Here is a 19,323-nt window from a genome sequence, read left to right on the forward strand (position 1 = left end):
GCAACCCTGCTGCGAGGTTGCAAAATGTAGACGCGTAAAAAACATACCTTTGAGTGTGACAAAATGTAGACGGCGTCGTTTTCCAATTTTGTATGGGAAACAACAACACCACAGATTTTACGGTTAGAAAACGTCTTAAAATGTAGACGTCTACATTTTGAGACACTATTTGGAACGAACTGTGAACACCCCAAATATTATAAAAAATAACCCTTTTGACAGCGCTCTCACGAGAAAAATAGTTTCGTACAGTGTTGCCACACATGCGCTTTTCCTACCAAAACTGGTAGGCTTCCATTTCCATTTGGTAGGTTGGTAGGCTTTGAGTCCTTTCGAATTTGAAATATGACAGGTCGAGGTAAATACTTTGGGCCTGTAGATGTGTGATACGATTTAATTTTTGAAGTGAGAATTTTTTTATCAGGACAGGGTGATTTTTAGTTTTATGATATTAGAAACCGGCACTTCGCCAGACCTCTTTTCACTCAGAAACGGTTGCATGGATTTAGATGAAATATGACGCTTATAACTGTGACTAATAATACATTTTCACACTCGTTTTACAATATCGTAAAACTAAAGGCCAAAACACAATAGCGCAGTGGCAGTGGCAGTGACAGTTTTTAAAATCAGCTGTTACTGCTAATATTGGCAGTCAATGCCGCAGCAAACACAATACGGCGTTGTCAGTGACTGCTTTTTTTGACATTCCCTTTTGTTTGTTTACATTTTTGTTGTTGCCTTTTAGGCTTCAGTGACATCAACAGATGTTGGCTGCGTTTCATTTATGTCAAATTCAGCATGCGAAGTTTGCTGCGATGAAGGCAGTGGCAGTGAATTTAGAATTTGGGCTAAACTGAGCAGTACTGCTAGCTGCCACTGCTGTATTGTGAGTCGCTTCATTGGACACCACACTTTCTAAAAAACAGCTGATTTCGAAAAACTGCCGCTGCCACTGCCACTGCGTTATTGTATTTTGGGCTTAAGTTAAAACTACTTAGTAGAAGTCTGAAATGCGACTATGAATAGAAGTGAATTTTGAGTTGGTACTTAAATTAAAGTTGCAACTTTATTAGTTTCGACTTAGTGGCTGGACTATGAATACGCGCCATAGTAATTTTGCCTCATTTATCCAAAATTCAATTAACGCACATGGCTTGGATGCATTTATGCGCCGATGTGCACACTGTAAACGTCAACATAAAATGAGGTTGTTGTTTTTCTTTCGAATGCAATGTTCGCAAACCACGCCACAAACATGCTCACTGAAAATCAAAATTTTTGGATTTTTTGCGAACATGCTCCTGAACCGCCCCACAAACGACGAACATGCACCGCAAGCCGAGCATGCTCGCGAGCATGTTCGTCGTTTGTGGCCACTGTTATCCATGACTATGGGCCGGAAATTGATTTGCGGGAATCCCCTATTAAAGCGTAAAATTTAAATCTTGCCACAAGGAAAAATTTTACTATGACAAAGTTGATTATTGAGTGAAACTTAACGAGATCACAAAGTATTTGTAATTTCCGTGGAAATTTATTCTCAACTTTTTTATTGCTGATCGTGCGTGATAAATATCAATCATTCTTTTGTTTTAGTTAAAACTTAATACTATTTTACATCTGAAAAATGGCAAATCATCTCGGTGAAGTTATTGAACGCTATTTGAAAGCCAATCATACCGATGGGAGTACCAAGTGCTTAAAGTTTACATATACTGAGACATATTCATCAACGGATAATAGCCGAAAAATTGATGTAAATTATAAGATCGGACAAGTAAAAGAGGTTTCTTATTATTCAGGACAATCCAAATTCACGGCCGTTGTTAAGGAAAAAGTTTCAGATGGAAATGAATCCCTTGAATTGTTTATGTATTTGAGGGTAATGCCTGAAATGAAACGTATTTTGGAAGAATACAATAAGGTTTGGGAAGATACCAAACAGAAATTTGGTGCAAAGTAAGTTGAAAGCAAGACTTTATGTATGCACGTATGTGCATGAATTAATTTTTTGGAGTTTTTTTTGTGTATATCATTAAAAAAATCTCCCTTCCAGTTATATTTATTCTGAGGAGAACTTTTTATTTTTGGAGTATTTACAAAGTCAAAATTATCAGCGCATCAGTGACTTGAGTCTGCCAATCCATGTTGCGAAAGCTACCTTACGAAAACTGGCCCAATTTCATGCTTCTTCTTTGGTATATTTGAAAAAGGTAAAGGCTCCGTTATGCATACTTGGCATGGCTTGAGAGCTGTCACATAAGAAATCTGTTAAATGAGCCTCGCGTGTAATCGGTTATCGAACGCACAGCACTACATACGTAGAAGTCTGTTGGTTTTTGATTTCTACGTAAAAATGGTATAGCAGTGCATGCAATGCCAAGTATGCATAACAGAGCCTTATATGTATATGTACGTACATCTATATATATGCATGCGTATGTATATTAGGGTGCATCAATCTGCATAATAAAAAGGCGTTACTGTTTTCCATCGGAATTATATAATTTATTATATTTAAAGACTGCTTCAAATTATTTCGGAAAAATATTAAGATTTACATGAGCTGGACCCATTTGAAAATGTTTCCAATAATTTTGTTTTTAATAAATAGAATAAAATTAGTTTTTAAAAAACCGTTTACTTAAAAATCACCTAAGATGGTATAAGAGTTTAAACTTAAAAGGTCTGCATAAAAATGTTTAAAAATTTTATCAACGAAAACAAAATAATTACGTTTTTTGAAGCTATTTTCAAATCGGTCCAGCTCACGTATGTAAATCTTAATGTTTTTCCGTGGGTCTTAAAATTTAATATATTTAATAATTCCTGTGAAAACCCCGCATCTTTTTTTTATAGATGCAGCCTTATGTATATCGTCGTTTAAGGTCAAAACCGCGTTGCTTAAATTATTTTCTAGAGAGTAAAAACACTCATATTTCAAAATGGTTCTCTTTTTTATAAAGCAATCGCATTTCTGGCTAGTATATTTCAGGACGAATGGATAAGGATTGAGCCAAGAGCTTGTGTGAGCAAATCCAATTTTGGCAGCAAATGTCAGTTACGCGGTTTTGCAGAATAACGATACGCAGTTTAGTACTTTAAACGACGATATGCATTAGGGCGACCACATTTTTTTTGACTACTTACGCGCTATTTTTTTATGGTATATTTTTTCGACTATGCGCGTATAGCACAGAGGGATTCTGTGTGTAATTCTAAGCAAATTTGCCGAAGAAATCATGAGTCTAAAATCAATTCGGAGTTTGCCAAATTGCGGAAATAGGTTTCGAAGAAAATGAGAAAATTTTCACTGTGGTGCCCCCTGGCGGAAGTTTTAAGAAAAAAATTGCAGAAATGGATTCCTCATACCAAAAAAACCCTGATAGCATGTTTTTAATATACTATTTTAGCACTTCTTTGTAGCACTACGGCAAAATGCTAAGAAACCTTTTTTCGCAATTTGGCTAACTCCAAATTGATTTTAGACCCACGGTTTCTTCGGCAAATTTTCTTAATGTTTGCATTTATATATGTACATATGTATGTACATCGTACATATCGAGCCCTAAGCGACAAAAATACGTAAGCGACATTTCTTTTTGATGCAGAAATGTGCATCAAAAATAAAATTTTGAAAAAAAATTTCGCTTACATCTTTTTGGCGGTTAAGGCTCGATATGTATGTATGTAGGTATATTTTTTTTTAGTTAATATCTATTTCTTTCTTATGAAAGTGCCCTGCTGATGATGTAATACCAAAGGTTCCGCTATTATTGGCTAACGATGAGATTGAAAGACGCTTGTACGCTGCCATTAAGATTATAGAAGGATATTGGCCCGAATTTAAAGATATAACTACCAAACTACGCAGTTATGTGGAAACAATTAATAAGAGCATTACTGGTTTGATGGCCAACAAACTTTCCCAATATAAAATCATTGCACTTGGTGAACCGTCCATTAAAAACATGCTCGTTGAAACAATACAACAATACAATAATGTCAGAATTCTTGATGCAAATGTAGTATTTGTAAGCATATTTAGTGAATATGAACATATGTATATGTACATATATACATATTTATTTAGATATATACGTATCTACACCAGGGTTGGGCACGCTGCACTGAATTTTTAATGCACTGAGCAGTTCATTAACACTATTCGTGCAGTGGTAGTGAAATTTGAAATGAATTACCACTAGAGGAAATGCATTTCACTACCACTATATAGTTAGTGGCTATACATTTTTGTACAAAGCTGTTGTTAGGAAATGGGTATTAAAATCAAAGATTGCCAAATATTTCAAAATTTGTAAATCAGTGTAATTAGTCAGTGATGGTGAAATTTTCGTTCCCTTACCGATAACTAGATAGTGATAGTAAAAAAGCTATTTCACTATCACTGTGTAGTGCTAGTGAAATTTGAAATGCACTACCACTAACCATATAGTGCACTACCACTAAAGCCTAGTATGTAGTAGTGAAAATTAGCGCAGCGCGCCCAACACTGATCTACACACTCCCACATTTGATTTATATTTGTTTTATTTACTATTTTCTACAGAATAACTTTAAAAATTGCTTCGTTGGATACTGCGGCTATGACTTGAATTTCTTCTTTTTCGCAAATTTGACGTTAGATATGTTGACATCCCATCGTTATGAACTACTTCATTACTATCATGAGCATTTTGCTGCTACATTAAAAAGTTTAAATGAATCCTCCATTCCCAGTTGGGTAACCATTCTCCAAGAAGTACGAGAGTTTGAGTTTATCGGTATTTACGCATTACTTTGCGAAATGCCTATTTATAATTCAGAATACAATTTTCAAAATTGCTGCACATTGGAGTCCGAAAATTCGAATTTTGCGCCAATTTCATTTGAACAACAATATGAAATTCTTTTCAACAGCGACCGCGTAAAGACGTTATTAAAATATGGGCTGGATCGCTTTTATGAGCTTCATATGTGGGACAAAACTAACTAACCAAATCGAACTAACCAATTAAGTATAGTAATAAAAAAACATAAATTCATATATGTACATTTATGCCCATGTTAATGTGTGAACGCGTAAGTACGCATACGAATTTTTGGAAATGGTTTTAAGTTTTTAACTAAAGAAAAAAATATGAATTATTCATTTAAAACTAAATTTTTAATTTTTACAGTGATATGGCCAAGCAAATCTTATCACAACTTTAGGTAAATACAATTTTTAAAATCAATAAAAAAAATTATTTTTCTCCTAAATATAGTACACACTCTATGAGGTGGGTTTTATCGAAGGCTGAGGTAGCTCAGCCGCTCCAGGGTTGAGTGGAGGTCCCACTAACCCCCACTGAATAAAATAAACACAGTAGTTAAATATAGCGAACACAACCACACACACACGCGGCCGTTCGGCCAGGCTGCCGGTACCCTGACGTCCACGAAGAGAGGGGAGAGAGAGAGCGANTGTATGTATGCATGTAGATCTGTATGTATGTATATAAATATGTAGCGTATGTATGGCTGGATGTGGATATGTATGTACGTATGTATGTACTTGTGGGTTTTATGTATGCATGTACGTATGTCTGTCAGTGTAGCGTAGGGGAGCTACGTTACAACTCTAACAAAAACTAAACAAATAAAAGTTTCAAGTTTTATACAAAATTTTCTAAAAATTCATCAAATTTTCATCAAAAATTCAAATTTTGTTATAAAAATTTTAATGAAAATTTTGAGTAGTTTTTTCCATATAACGCATGCTTTTTATGCGCAAGATCTTATGGTAAATAATTAAAAAAAAAAAAAAAACAATTTTTAGCTATTTCAAACTTGCACTTTACTGTACTAAAATTAAATGTGCCATTAAACTGGATACCCAAAATTTTCCCATAAATTTGGATTACAATGTTTACATTTTTGATGAAAATATCATGAATTTTTCTAAAATTTTATACAAAGCTTGAAACTTTTTTTTATATAGTTTTTGTTGCAGTGTGAACTATATTTAAAAAATAAGAATTTTTTACTAATTCACAATTGTACCTCATTTTATTCAAAAAGTGGTGATAAGGTTTGCATGGCCACAGGGCATATATGTATGTATGTATTTCCTTAGTATATAGGTATGTATATTTACAAAACGCAAGAATTTGTTCTCAATTCGGTAAAGTTTTCTTATATCACTTTAGTCTTAAGATTTTTCCGAGTATGTACTTATGTGGTTTGAATAGCGTAATAAATATTTGCTATTATTATTTCGAAAGTTTGCCTTTATATTTAAATATTTATCGTTAATAGAATGCATATCAAGGGGTATTGGCACCCTCTGGTATCGCTACTTTCTCTTGGCAGCTCCTTTTTTGGAATTTTTTTAATGAAATTATCGACACTGAACCGATACGAACTAAAAAGTATCGTATGTATTTGCATTTTCGTTTTTTTTCCGCAGAAATCAATTCACATGCAATTGTACACAGTTTTTTCGTTAATTTAAATACATACCATATATATAGATATGTACATTAGGGTGGTCCTTAAATGTAGGAAGCAAATTTTTACATCAGACACCCCAAGCCTCAACCCCTACTTCGATACTACTATAGTCGAAGATATCACATACAAATTTTAGGCCCAATTGGACTCGGTAAAGGCATGGCGCGTAGGGGTCAAAATTCAGATTACCCTATGAAGACGTCTTAAATGATGTGTCAAGACTAAGTTATGTTGACAGGTAAAGAGCGTCCAATAGTTTTCGTGTGTCAAGGGCCACTTAATATTCGGAATCCTATCGGCTGGAAGGATTCACCTCGGCCGCAGGGTTGCCACTTTTTAAATTATTAGCAAAATTTTTATAAAAAATTTGGGTTGGTAAAAATTTGAAATTTTAGTTCATTTTGGTAGATTTTTGTTCAAGCATTTGGTTTGAAAAACAAATAAAACTTTTCGTTCTCGCTTTATTTTTCGTAGTTATCTTTATATTATTACAATTTTTTTTTAGTCTATTGCACACTTTTTATATACACACACATCTTTACCTTATTTCACAAAGGCCCTAACCAGCAATTTTTTTTATTTTATAGGAGAAGCAAAAAAACATTATAAAAATAATATTAAAAAACGGGAGGGCTTTTTAAAAAGTTTAAAATTTTTATTCAAAGTGTACTATTTTAATACATCCAACCAAAATCTGCGAAAAAACTGTTGGTTAGGGCATTTGTGAATTAAGGTAACGATGTGTATGTGCCAACATATCGTGCTCTATTCAAAACTCATTTTACTAAAATCCTACGCTTATGATTGCCTGAATATTTTAAATGATTCTTTAAATAAGAAGAAAAAATGGACAGGACACTATGATTGTTCGCAAAAAAACAAAAAAAAAAAACAACGCCAGCTTTTATAAATGCCAATTTGTTCAATGAAAAAAATCAGCAGGATTTTAGGTTTTAAATTCCATGGGCTAAGTAAAAGGTCGAAATTTAGACGAAAATGTTTGGAATTTGTTTTAATCTAGACAGCTTGAATGCTTGATTTTTATACAAAAATGGAGCAAAAAAATAGCAAAAAATTTTACTTGAAAAACATTGTGAATATTAAAGAAATTACCAATCTGTTTTTTGAGTAATTGTAATTGTCTATAATAACTCCAGTTAAAGTTTCATTGTTGCCTTTAGTTTTATCTCTGCCGTTAATATGATCTCAAATACCATGTATATATAGCTATAGTTTTTATTAAAATACCTAAAAAATATATGGGTAGATATTTTTCTGATTTGGTAATTGAGGTATTCACAGCGGTGTCACATGTGTCGTATTGTTGTATGTAGTAAACTTTAAACGCCTAAAAAATATATTAAAGAGGTTCGAAAAGTACCATCAAAGTCATATTATGAATTTTTGCTGTGTTAAAAAATAGTTGGTTGTCGTTTCATGTCCTTCAAACATTTTTTTAAGCTTTTAAAGCCTACGACATACAACAACACGACACCGTTGTGAATCCCTCAAATGTTTTTGAAGTATGGTAAGTATTTTTTTGTTTTTTGTGAAAGGCAACCCTGCTTGGGCTGGAAACTGATTTCGGGGAGTTCCCTAATTGAGCATAAAATTTAAGTTTTGCCGCAAAAATCAATTTTACTACGACAAAGGAGATTCTTGGCCGAAACTTGTTCCTTGGTGACAACGTGGTTGATTTTACTTCCGTTTATCATATTTTTTACCAAAGTACCTACATATAATTGCTGTGGTTTTAACTGAAACTGAACTGAACACGTTAAAGTTTTATATATTTGTTTGCTTTTTAAACATTGATACAAAATGTCCAACAAACTTAGTGATGCCATTGGAAAATATCTCGAAGACGCATTCGGAAATGAGCAAACCGAGAGGTTACGGTTCAAATACTGTCTCGTAACTTCTTCAGTGGATAAGGGACGAGAAATTCATGTAACATATCAAATCGAAAAGAAAGGAGAGGATCCGGATCAATGCGGAACATGTATCTTGCCCGTCGTTTTAAAAGCAGAAAATTCAAATGCAAGCAATTGTATTGACTTTTCAATGCATTTGGTAGTTTTACCCAAGATGAAACAAATTTATGAAGATAATTTGGAGTGAGTATACAGTGTTTTTTTTTAACAAAGTAGGTATAATAGTTAATGACCTCTTCAGACGCTGCGGCAACTCCAGCTCGGACGCAAATCAAAGCCTTCTAAGGAAAGACGTGAATAATCCGGATAAATCGAGTAATTCGGATGATGATATGTATATACCACAGTTTAGCCTACAGTGAGTGGACATACATATATAGTTTTTTAAGCAACTTTTGTTTAAAAGTTAACCTCTTTTTAGATATAATTATTGCGACGATAACATCTTGGTGTTGGAGAATTTTACAAAATTTCAATGCGTTAAGAGAAGTGAAATGTGTTTCGACAAAGCAGAAGCAGTTATAAAAAAACTTGCGCAATTTCATGCCATATCGATGGTTTATTTAAAAGAGGTTATTTCTATTAATAAGTTCTCCATTATTTTGTAGCTATACTAATTTTTGTTTGTTACTTTACATATACTCAAGCATCCTGCTAATGGAATTGTTTTCCAAACTCCGCCATTGTTGGCTAAAGACGATGTAGAAAAACGCATGCATGCTGCCATTAAAGCTGTGGAGGAGATTTTCCCTCAGTTTGAGGAAATCTGTACAAAAATGCGCAAAAATGCGGATTCATTTCATCAACGCATTACTGATTTGCTGGAGAAAAGACGTTGTCAGTTCAAAGTGATCGCGCTTGGTGATTTATCAATGCAGAATATCATTTTTGATGGCAAATGTGGACGATATTCTTTGTTTGTAAGACAATTATTACATGTGTACCTACACACACATACATTTAGTTTTTTTCTAACAAAGATCCTTTTTTGCGCAAATTTTTATTAATAACTAATCGATTCAGTACTGCAGTTGTTGCTAATAAATTCTTTAGAATTTTAGTGGTTAGTCTACCGCGCAAAGGAATTTTTGTAAGATAAGGATGATACATATTGTAGCTTGGCGCGAAATACCTCGTATCTTGAATGATTTTTTTGATTTTGACATTTTTTCTATGCCACCTCATATGTGGTATTGCGCGCCAAGCAACGATATGTATGTGCATGTATGCTCAAACAATTTACTAAATTATACCTTTCTGCAGAAAAACTTCGAAAGCTGTTTTATTGGCAGTTGCGGTTACGACTTAAATTTCTTCTTTAACGCCTGCGTAAGCTTGAAAGTGTTAGCCTTGCATCGTTATGACTTACTTCGAGTCTACCATCAGCACCTGACTCAGATATTAAAATGTTTTGACGATTGCTTCGTTCCAAGTTTGCAAACAATTTTGGATGAAGTGCGGGATTTGGAATTGTTTGGTTTCTATGTATTGCTTTGCAAAATGCCTTTTTGCGATGAAGAAAGCGATTTTCGAAAAGGATATGTTATGGAAAAGTCGGTTGTCAAGACTTTCGCATTTGAAGAAGATTACGAAAGAGTACTCCATCAAGAGGACATTCAGGAGATATTAAAATATGGGCTTGACCGTTTCAACGATCTTCGTTTGTGGGACGACAACACAAATGATAATGTGATTAAGAAGGAAAAACAGGAAGATGCATATGGATTCGTTATGTTGGAAAGGCAAACTATTTAACAATGCAAAGTCTATCTACATAGATTGAATTTGAAATATCTTTGAATGCACGCATATGTATACCGTGAGTTTAGTTTGAAATGCATTATTTTTCTTTTAAAATAATTTGAAATGTTTTAGTTACCAAAGTTACAAGCCTTAAATGTTAAATGTTTTCTTTTTGTATGTTAGTTATGCGAAATAATGTTTATTTAGCGTTTAAATCGCTAGTGTTTGCACTGTTTCTTCTTCATGTAAATTAAATATTACAATAAAATTTATTTCTGAAGTGTTATTTAATATATTAACGGTTTTTTTTTTGTAATACGTAAATCTATTTTGCTGTTGTTTTTGTGGCGGCTACTTAACCCTACCTAGAATTGGGTCGTCCCTCAATCGTTTCCATCAAGATAATTTAATGTTCAAGAAAACGTGCTGTATCAGCGGGGCTGGGTTTAGGAGACAAGGTGTGGTTGGTGTCGTGAGCTAAATATTTAAATGCATAACATACTTTGGGGAGTCAAGTTTGGATAAGTAGGAGTTTGAGTTGCTACAATACCCCGACTAACATTTTCAGACTAGCGCAGAATAGCGCGAATCTCAGGCAGCTAAACCTCTTTTCTGCATTGGATGGTGATTGAACTCCGATGGTGGCATTTAGCGGGCGAAGGTTGGTTAAGTTGGTAGCCTCTCTGTCGTTAAGGGCTTGTTCGCACAACGTACGTAACCCCGAATCTCGTTCTTTAGTTGATAGAAATTGGTTCAGGCGTGTATTAGAGGAGCATCTGCTTGATAACAAACAACGGTTAAAAGCGTGCGTCGTCGATCTAAACAGGTAAATCGCTATCCATTCCGGCACGTAGAGCCAGATGACTTGAAAATTATTTGAAACAGGTGTATACCTTTAGTTGTTATCTTTTTCCCCCTTCCAGAGGCACTTTCTAAGCCATGAATTCAAAAAAATTGCTTTTAATTTGGTTGTTTGTTGAATTGTGTTTGCATTTATTTCGTTTTTGTCTCAATGTTTTTTTATTAATACATACATCTAAATACATTGTTTAAAATATACAAACATAGTATGTATGTTATTGCATACACGATAATTGGCTGCGAAACACTAGAGTTAAATAAAATACAGTAAAATAAAACAAAGCAAAAAATATTGTACTGTTAAGATGTGGCAGAGGCACAGCCACAAATGAGAAAGCGTACAAAGATGTTGCGCGCTTTGCCATTCATCTTGCACTTTGAAGTGTTAATTTTTATACATAAATATGCATGTACTGTACATAGATAGATAAGTGATTAATAAAGTTTTGACAAAATCAAGACGCTACTCAAACGGCAGTGTCGCTGATAAAAGCAACGTTTGAGTGGAGTGTGATTTCGGGTGCCTCAAATCGAAGTAACAATGTAGACTGATTTTGTTTCAAGCATGCCAGGCAAATATACATGGTATATAGTAGTTTAGCTTTTAAAAATGCAGGCAGCATGCACAGGCGATGCACAGGCGACAGGCAACTTAAAAGCTAATTGTTTTTGTTTGCTGCTAAGCACATAAATTTTGTATTTTCCAGTTTTATGGTTGGCTTAGCAGGTGTTTTTGCCTTTTTAGCGCACAAAAGTATACACTGGGTAGGTGCGATGAGTTACAGCAAGAATCCGTATAAATTGTTTTCTTAATTTTGTTTAAGAATAATATACAGTAGTTACCATAGCAGAAGGCATGAGTTTTGAACATAGAATAATTGAGTACACTCAAATTATAAACTAATTTTGAAATTATTTGTACTTCGTTTAAGGAATATAAGGAATATGTAGTGTAGGATAGTAGCTGTAAAAGGCAAATCGTATGAGAGGCATGGTTTAGAAGCAGTGAACAGCTTTACATCCTTTGAAACTTCGGCTTTTTCGCAAGCCAAATACTTTTGTGAAATTAGCGCTCTTTTGGGTTTACTAAAAAGCGGTAATTGTCACTAAAGCGCAAAATGTGAAGCCCTTTACACTGAAACCATGGCAGTCAGCGATAGATAATTGCATAAATTTTGAATGTTTGACCATGTTGGTGAATAGTAGTTGCTTGGCTACAAATAATACAGTTTTTAAAACGCCAAAAGCTTGAGTTGTTTTTTTTTTAATTTTTGCTGTGTTTGAGCTTCCTTACACATCACATTTTGGCGCTTTAAAAAGTGCATTATATTTTTTAAGAAATATTTGTTCATTTCTTAAATTACGAAAGTTCATTACTGTAACAATAGAAAAAACTTTACGTATGTATGTTTACAAAAATTCTTAACTAATAAAGTGTATGCGTATGCATGTAAATATTCAGTGTTCTTTCTATAAGAATGCAAGTGGTTATTTTTTTGTGTCTGACTGTTAATTTAGTTACGATGATTTGTTGTTTTTTCTTCTAAATGGGTCCAGCACTTTAGTACAACTTACAATAGAGGTAATCGCTTAAACTGAAAAAAGCCTCGAAATCCCCGTAAGACTGAAAACTTTGACTGAACTGTCAAAATTGGAAGGCAATATATTTTTTGACTTTCGGGGTTTTCAGTTATTCAAGGCTTATGTGGATCTCGCTTAGTTGTAAATAATTTCGATTTTTTTCAGTATAAAATTTAGTTAGTACTATGTGTGCTTCGATTTTTGTTCGTCCTACAATTGTTGAAAATCATAGATAATATTTCAATTAAATTTATAGTTCAATGTTTAAAATAAACTATTGGTTTTTAGTTGTGGAGTTAGTTTCTTGTTGTGGGTTTCTGAGCATTAATAGTTAAGTTAAAGGAAAATTTTAAAATAGCAAACAAGATTTGCTAAGCCAGTTTTTTCAAGTTCTTAAATTGCAATTTTTTATGTTCAACAATTGCTCACTTACGAATTATGGCATTTGCAAATAGTTCCAAAATTGCAAAAAAAAAATCTTACGCAACTAAATATGTATATACTAAAATATATATAATTATTTGTATGCAAGTAACTAATGCTACCGCTATAGACTAAAACTAGTTATACACATTTGTATGTATGCATGTACATATATAGTTAATCATATACTAACTACAATTTATAAATGTTTTTAGTGTTGAAATTTGCAACAATGCCGCATTAATTATTGCGCTGTAAATTTCGCTGCAGCGAAAAATGCGCGCTAATGCTATACGCATGTGTGCTATGGCTATGGCTGCTGCTGCTGCCCGAGCTGGTTCGTGCACGCTTGGCGGGTGAGACCTTTTTCGGCGTCTGGGCAAGGCGTTTGCGCTCCTTCATGTATTCTGCAAATAGAATTAAAAAGGTTTTTTAATAAAAAAATTTTAAGCAAAAGTGGTGCAAATGCATTTTGAAATGGAAATATAAAGCAAATGCGTTTTTTTTGTTATAAAATTTATTAAAAATCATTTTATACATCTGTAAATAGTACATCCTATGAGTGCACAAGTTATAGAAGACCAAAAAGGGCGCATTTTCGAGTTCATTAAACTCTGAACACCTAACTAAATACGATTTCCCTACAAACAAACAAGGAAGTACGTTCCCTAAGCCACTCAAATTATGCACTTAGCACCTTGTAAGACCGCAAAATACAAACAATCGTACAATAAGAAATTTCCGCACACACGTAGGAAACCAAAACAAACAATAGCGTCAACAAAGGCTACCTACTAAGCAGCATGGATAGTAATAAAAGCAAAAAAGGACACGCAGCACTTATGAACGAAAAATACTAACAAGAATTCGTAGTGCGTAAGTGGAATAAATACTAGTTTTCTCCAAAAAAATCACAGCAATAAGTAAAGTGCTGACTCTACAAAAAAAAAAAAATAAATAAATAAAAAATAATAGGTTTGTAAAGCGCATTAGAAAAGTAAACACACACACAATAAGTGACTACCGGAACGGAAGCCAAGCAGAAATTAGTGCAGCAGCAAAAGTCACAATGTGCATCCCTTAAGGACACGCAAGTAGGCAAAGCGAAAATTTGGCGATGGAGTTATTTGGACAAAAGGCCGACAGACACACAAGAAGTCAGGCAACGCAAGTAGGCAGGCATTTCATTCATTTACTCAATGTACACAAAATGCGTAAGAAACGCGTGTTGGCACGTGGCTGGCAGGCAGACGAGTAGGTAGGCTGCGATGTGCAATTCCTTGCCTTTCCAAAGGCGTAGCTGTCGTCAGTGAAGGTAGCACATAGATACACACGAGACGAGTGTAGCAAAGTAAAGCAAAGGCAGTATAGGAGGTAAGAAAAGGAAAGTGCTGAAGGTGCAAAGAAAGCAGTGCTCGTTAGGTAAAACATCAAAGGTATTCAAACAGCGGCGCTGATCGCTAAGTTGAACGGCTCAAGGCTGCGTTTGCTGGCAAGCGTAGAAGGCGTGGGACATAGGCGCCGGTAATTGAGACTTGTAATTGGTGATCAATTGCGGAATTTACTATTTTTGAATCGTTAGAAACACTTGCCGAATTTGTAATACAGCGTTAATTGCTTTGATCACTGCTAGATTGGCCAATTAGAGGAAAAGTGTTTGCAGCAAAGCGTTTGAACAATAATAAACAACAACAATAATCATTTTAGCATAAACATTTTGAGAAATTCACATTCAAGTGACTGCCGTAAATTCGAAAGAGTGGAAATTTCGAAGCTCAAAAAAGTTTAAATCTCGGAAATGTATTTTCAATTACATTCATAGTAACAAAACTTGTGTCGTACCATATTATGGTATTCAAGTGCGTAGCAAATAGCGACTTATGATTCTGAAGTGTGCGGTTTGGGGAATACAATAAGGTCACTAAATGTAAATCTAAATGTAACAAAAACTTTTTATATACATAAAGGCGTACGCATGCATCATCCACAATGCACTACAAAACATTTACTCGAGCGCATATGCTCAAGTGGCCCACAAAAATGCTCGAGGCGCAAGAGCAGTGAATCAGAAAAAAAAAATTACGAAAAAAATGAATATTAAGTATTGTTGAAGCAAATAATTCTTTATATACAAACGTATGGATTGGGATGTGCTGCGTTCGTTGATTGAATTAACCGTATTTTGGTGATGAACAAATTCCAGCTGGCTGTTGCTGTTAAGCTACAACATATCACTGAGCAAAGATTTTCTAAATTGATGTACCAAAAATGTTGCAAATGGATTCTATACAATAAGTGGTGGTGACAAACAAAAGCAACCAAGCCATACAGATTAAACAATTAACGCTGCAGGCTGCCGGCCTGCTAATTGATAATGGAAATTGATTGCCCAATTCACGAAGACTGCAAACAATAGTTCGAAAACTAGTAAAATCCATGCAAGTAATGCATATCATTTTCGGTGGCGAAGTAATGCTATTTGTGATTCGCTGCAAAGAATTTATAGAAATTAATTAAGGCCAGTTTAAGCACAACAAAAATATTATCAAAAAAGTGACATAAATTTAAAAATGCATTTGAGCAGCTCGTAGTGGTGGAACCGCTGCAAAGTGATTGTAAATGAAAATGCAGGCGCACAACAATACAATCTGGATTTTCCAAAAACATTTTCCCCTATTAGATATAAAGTGCTAAGCCCACACACTGCCAAGCTACCAAAATGTGCACAGCTGTACAAATTTTCATCGTATCGAATTTTCCCCCCTGAAGGTGGTTAAATCATGCAATACAGGGGATGCGCTGGCTAGCGGATAAGCTGGTTTTTCCAAAGCACATCAAAAATTTCAAAAAAATGATTACATACATATGTATGCATAAAGCGCTATGCAGAAATTGCTTGCAGATCGTGTAAGCGCAGAACGACGAGTCAGTAGCGGTGGCGGTGGTGTCAGCAGCAGCATCGCATCGCATGTAATCATCCCCCTCATAAGCACTCAGCAGTTACTACAAAGGAGGGTTGTAGCAGCATACAATTCAATGCACGTGAAATTTACAAATGTACATATAACCACACGTTTTAAGAGTCGCCTGATCAGTGCATTCAATGAAACAAAAAGCATTCAAAAAACTGCACGCTAGCAAACAGCTGCGTCCCGCTGTCCGCACCATCAAGCCAGCTATGTAGTTGATGTGCCCATGGAAGCGCCTAGGTTGTGGTGGTGAGTTGATGTTGAATCACTTGTACGACACGAATCTTTGCCTTTTTTTAAAGCATGCATGTATGTACATATATATGTATGTTTATTTGTTAGAAAGTATGCATACAATTCGAACTTGCAGTAATATGACGATCGATATAACAACCCCTTTGTGCATTTTTAAACGTTTCGCTGTGAAGGAACAGTGTGTTGTATTGCCGCAAAGATTGATTGAATAGAAATTTTAATACTTTCTAAATTTATTGAAACTTTAAGCCACTGGTTTCAAGATATTTGCTCACTCCAAAGTGGTAAAAAACGTTTCTAAACTAAATGGTGGAATCATGTATCCTTGATATTCTGAAATCAGTGTCACCCTGAGGAACAAGTTTTCAATGTGAACCCCGAAATTTTGTCCAATTCAATATTTCATTTGTTTATTTCTTGCTTTGATTCGGCTTTAACCGTCATCGGTGGGATTACAAAAGTGTTATATGAGCCAAGCGTAGAAAAAATAAATACTCCAATGAGGCGGATAATGCGTTCAAAGTAATTTCCTTTCACCATTTAAATAAGCAAAAACCTGTGGAGGACTTGTCTTAACTCTCTAAACGCGTTTCATGCTATCAAATCAGCTAATTGCAGTTTTCACCTCTCTTAACCGCAACCATTTCAATAAGAAAAACTAAAAATAAAGCGTTAAAAACGATATAGAAAAATAAAATAAATTTAAAAAAAATGCCTAACTAAAGCCACTGTGCTATGCTTCACTTTCAAGTGCACTGGCGTTTGCCAACGAACAATGGATGGACACAAAGTAAGGCTACACTATAATTATCTGATTTTACAAACAACTATTTTATACATAGTCCATAGTCGGCTCAAGCACAATAACGTGGCGAGTTTGATTTTTTCTATATATTGTATTTTTTTAGGATATTCTATAGTGATTATTTTTTTAGTATATTGGCAATCGCTCTTGTGTTATAAGCGTGCTTTGTTTTCGAACTTCATTATATGTTTCCTTTTCTTGCATTTTCTCTAACCGGAAATGATTTCAAATCATTAAAATCACATATCCTGAACTCATTTAAAAGCGAAGGCTTTACACAACGCCTACGCAGCCGTTTATAAGCAGAAATAGACCGACAAAAATGTACAACTACGGAAATGCTCATGCGCACAAAGAACTTATAACGGTTGGAAAAAGCAGAAGGGATCAAATATTTAAGCGACGATAAACCACAAAGCTAATATATATTTATAATGAAAAGAAGGTGTGTTTGCAGCAATCAGGCTTTGGTAAGCGGTTTGTGTAGAGTTTTAACTGATTTTATTTTCTTTTTGTACTAAAAAATCAACCAATCCTAACTTAGGGTGGATTGTCGAAATCTTTGATATCCATATATGCACTTTTTAGACGCCTACAACTGTAACAAAGCAAAAAACTAGCTGGCAAGCAATCGAACGACCGTTAAAAACCATAAAAGCATAACGAAAGACACTCATAGCTAAAAATCGATAGCATGATAGCGTGAAATATTAGTTTCCTGCATTTATAACGAATATTTATAGAAATAATACAAGCATATACATACACACTATGATTGTAAAAAGTCGTAGCATATAAAATAAACTAAATAAGGCACTATGCATTTCCATAACTGCGAGGCATGTTCAATCAAGCGTTACAAGGTAGGGTAATATAATTCCCACGCTTACAATTTACACTGCAAAGGAGGGTGTTAAAATTAAGTAATTTTCTTGTAGTATATTGAAAATGCGGTATCAATAATATTTGAACGTTATGCTGTCGCTAAAGCACAAGTACAGCATTTGATAGCAAGTGAAAAATAACTTATTTCGAAATATATTTTCCCACACATCAGTCCAACATCCAAGTCGACATACTGATAAAGGAAATTCTCTTTCGTATTAAGAACATAATTACGGGCTTGAGTGAACACATTAAAGGAAATGAAAGAGCCTGACTTGCGTTGTAACAATAATGTTTGCTGCATTATATATAAATGCTTCTATAAGTAAATGCATGAATTAAGATTTAAAGTTTTGTTTGTATTACTAACCTGTAATTTTCGGTTGACGCTTGCGCAATGGCGATCTGCCAGCAGCACTACCATCATGCGCACGCTTTTTACCACTACCACCACATCGCTCTGCGTCGGGTACTTTGAACACCAGCGACTCATCCTGTGAGTCATAATCGCCGCAGGAATCTGTATCGGTCGATATGGACGTGTTGATCATATAATTTTCACGTTCTGCCCGCTCATCCATTAGCAAATCGGCGCTACATGGTACCACTGGTGCTGGACGTACATGTGCGGCACGTGTTAGCGTATAGACTTCGGGTGCAAATGTGGATTCCTGATAGGAGATGCGCTCCCAAACGAATTGGGTATTAGTGGTAAGCGGTGATCCGTTGCGAAAATCGAAGCCCCATTTTTTGATAGCGTGCTCCTGATGTTTATCCAATTCCTCGGCGAATGTTCTGTGAGTGAAGAGAATTTTTCATTTAATTTAAATTAAGTTGCTAATATACTGGTGGCAGAAATAATAGAATCGCCCTATTTTGACCAGTTTTAGCTTATTTAATGTTCAATATTTTTATATAAAAGTCTAGATACAACAAACACCCTATAAATGCACAATTCAAAATTTATAAAAAAAATTATAAAACTTCAACAATTTTTCTGTAAAATTTCAAACTTTGTCTTCATATTATTATAAAGTGCAAACTTCAAGCCGCTACAAGTCAGCGTTGATTTTGAGTAATTTTTTTTTTGCTGACGGTGTTACGCATTTTCTTCCATACAAAAGGTTTGTTCGTCGAGCAAAAAATTTGTACGAATTTGTACGAATTATCACGATTTTTGCCCAAATCGCGTTCGTGCAGACCAAAAAATTATCCAACACTCAAAAATTGTGAGAGCAAAGTGACAGTTCTCTTGGAGAGAAGTTGCAAATTCTTGCTGGAAAAAATTTTGCCAGCAAGAATTTGCAAACACGAAAAACATGTGGTTGTGGCGCATGGTTGCATTTTTGTCTACAATAATTTGAATAAA

At 34.6% G+C, this 19,323-nt stretch overlaps 3 protein-coding genes across 3 annotated transcripts in view; 2 read left to right on the forward strand and 1 right to left on the reverse strand.

The window, feature by feature from the left end:
• Positions 1-1,630: 1,630 nt before the first annotated feature.
• LOC108360435 (uncharacterized) lies at positions 1,631-5,241 on the forward strand. Its single transcript, XM_017612712.1, has 3 exons — positions 1,631-1,927; positions 3,741-4,118; positions 4,481-5,241. The coding sequence occupies exons 1-3, from the start codon at positions 1,631-1,633 to the stop codon at positions 4,997-4,999; spliced, it is 1,194 nt and encodes a 397-aa protein (XP_017468201.1). The 3' UTR covers positions 5,000-5,241.
• A 2,739-nt stretch (positions 5,242-7,980) lies between these two features.
• Positions 7,981-12,172, forward strand: LOC108360505 (uncharacterized). The gene is made up of 5 exons (XM_017612814.1): positions 7,981-8,615; positions 8,674-8,790; positions 8,854-9,004; positions 9,080-9,352; positions 9,696-12,172. Exons 1-5 carry the CDS (start codon positions 8,320-8,322, stop codon positions 10,185-10,187), a joined length of 1,329 nt encoding a protein of 442 aa, XP_017468303.1. The 5' UTR covers positions 7,981-8,319; the 3' UTR covers positions 10,188-12,172.
• A 269-nt stretch (positions 12,173-12,441) lies between these two features.
• The window catches only part of dap (cyclin-dependent kinase inhibitor dacapo), a 10,609-nt gene continuing 3,727 nt past the window's right edge, over positions 12,442-19,323 (reverse strand). Inside the window, exons 2-3 of the mRNA XM_017612830.1 lie at positions 18,325-18,749; positions 12,442-13,447 (exon numbers count right to left, since the gene is read on the reverse strand). Of these exons, the coding sequence (XP_017468319.1) occupies positions 13,281-13,447; positions 18,325-18,749 (592 nt within the window). The 3' untranslated portion in view covers positions 12,442-13,280. The remainder of the gene's footprint in view (positions 13,448-18,324; positions 18,750-19,323) is intronic.

This window comes from Rhagoletis zephyria, unplaced genomic scaffold, assembly GCF_001687245.7.
Source record: "Rhagoletis zephyria isolate East Lansing unplaced genomic scaffold, Rhagoletis_zephyria_1.1 Rzeph_scaffold_00016, whole genome shotgun sequence".
Lineage (NCBI taxonomy): Eukaryota > Metazoa > Arthropoda > Insecta > Diptera > Tephritidae > Rhagoletis > Rhagoletis zephyria.

Excerpts from the sequence above, each read along its gene's own strand:
- LOC108360505 (XM_017612814.1), top strand. The coding sequence starts at position 8,320 with ATGTCCAACAAACTTAGTGATGCCATTGGAAAATATCTCGAAGACGCA. Across the intron at positions 9,005-9,079 it reads CGATGGTTTATTTAAAAGAG|CATCCTGCTAATGGAATTGT; the intron begins GTTATTTCTATT and ends CATATACTCAAG. Across the intron at positions 9,353-9,695 it reads GTGGACGATATTCTTTGTTT|AAAAACTTCGAAAGCTGTTT; the intron begins GTAAGACAATTA and ends ACCTTTCTGCAG.
- LOC108360435 (XM_017612712.1), top strand. The coding sequence starts at position 1,631 with ATGGCAAATCATCTCGGTGAAGTTATTGAACGCTATTTGAAAGCCAAT. Across the intron at positions 1,928-3,740 it reads TTTTGGAAGAATACAATAAG|TGCCCTGCTGATGATGTAAT; the intron begins GTTTGGGAAGAT and ends TTCTTATGAAAG. Across the intron at positions 4,119-4,480 it reads ATATACGTATCTACACCAGG|TATGTAGTAGTGAAAATTAG; the intron begins GTTGGGCACGCT and ends ACTAAAGCCTAG.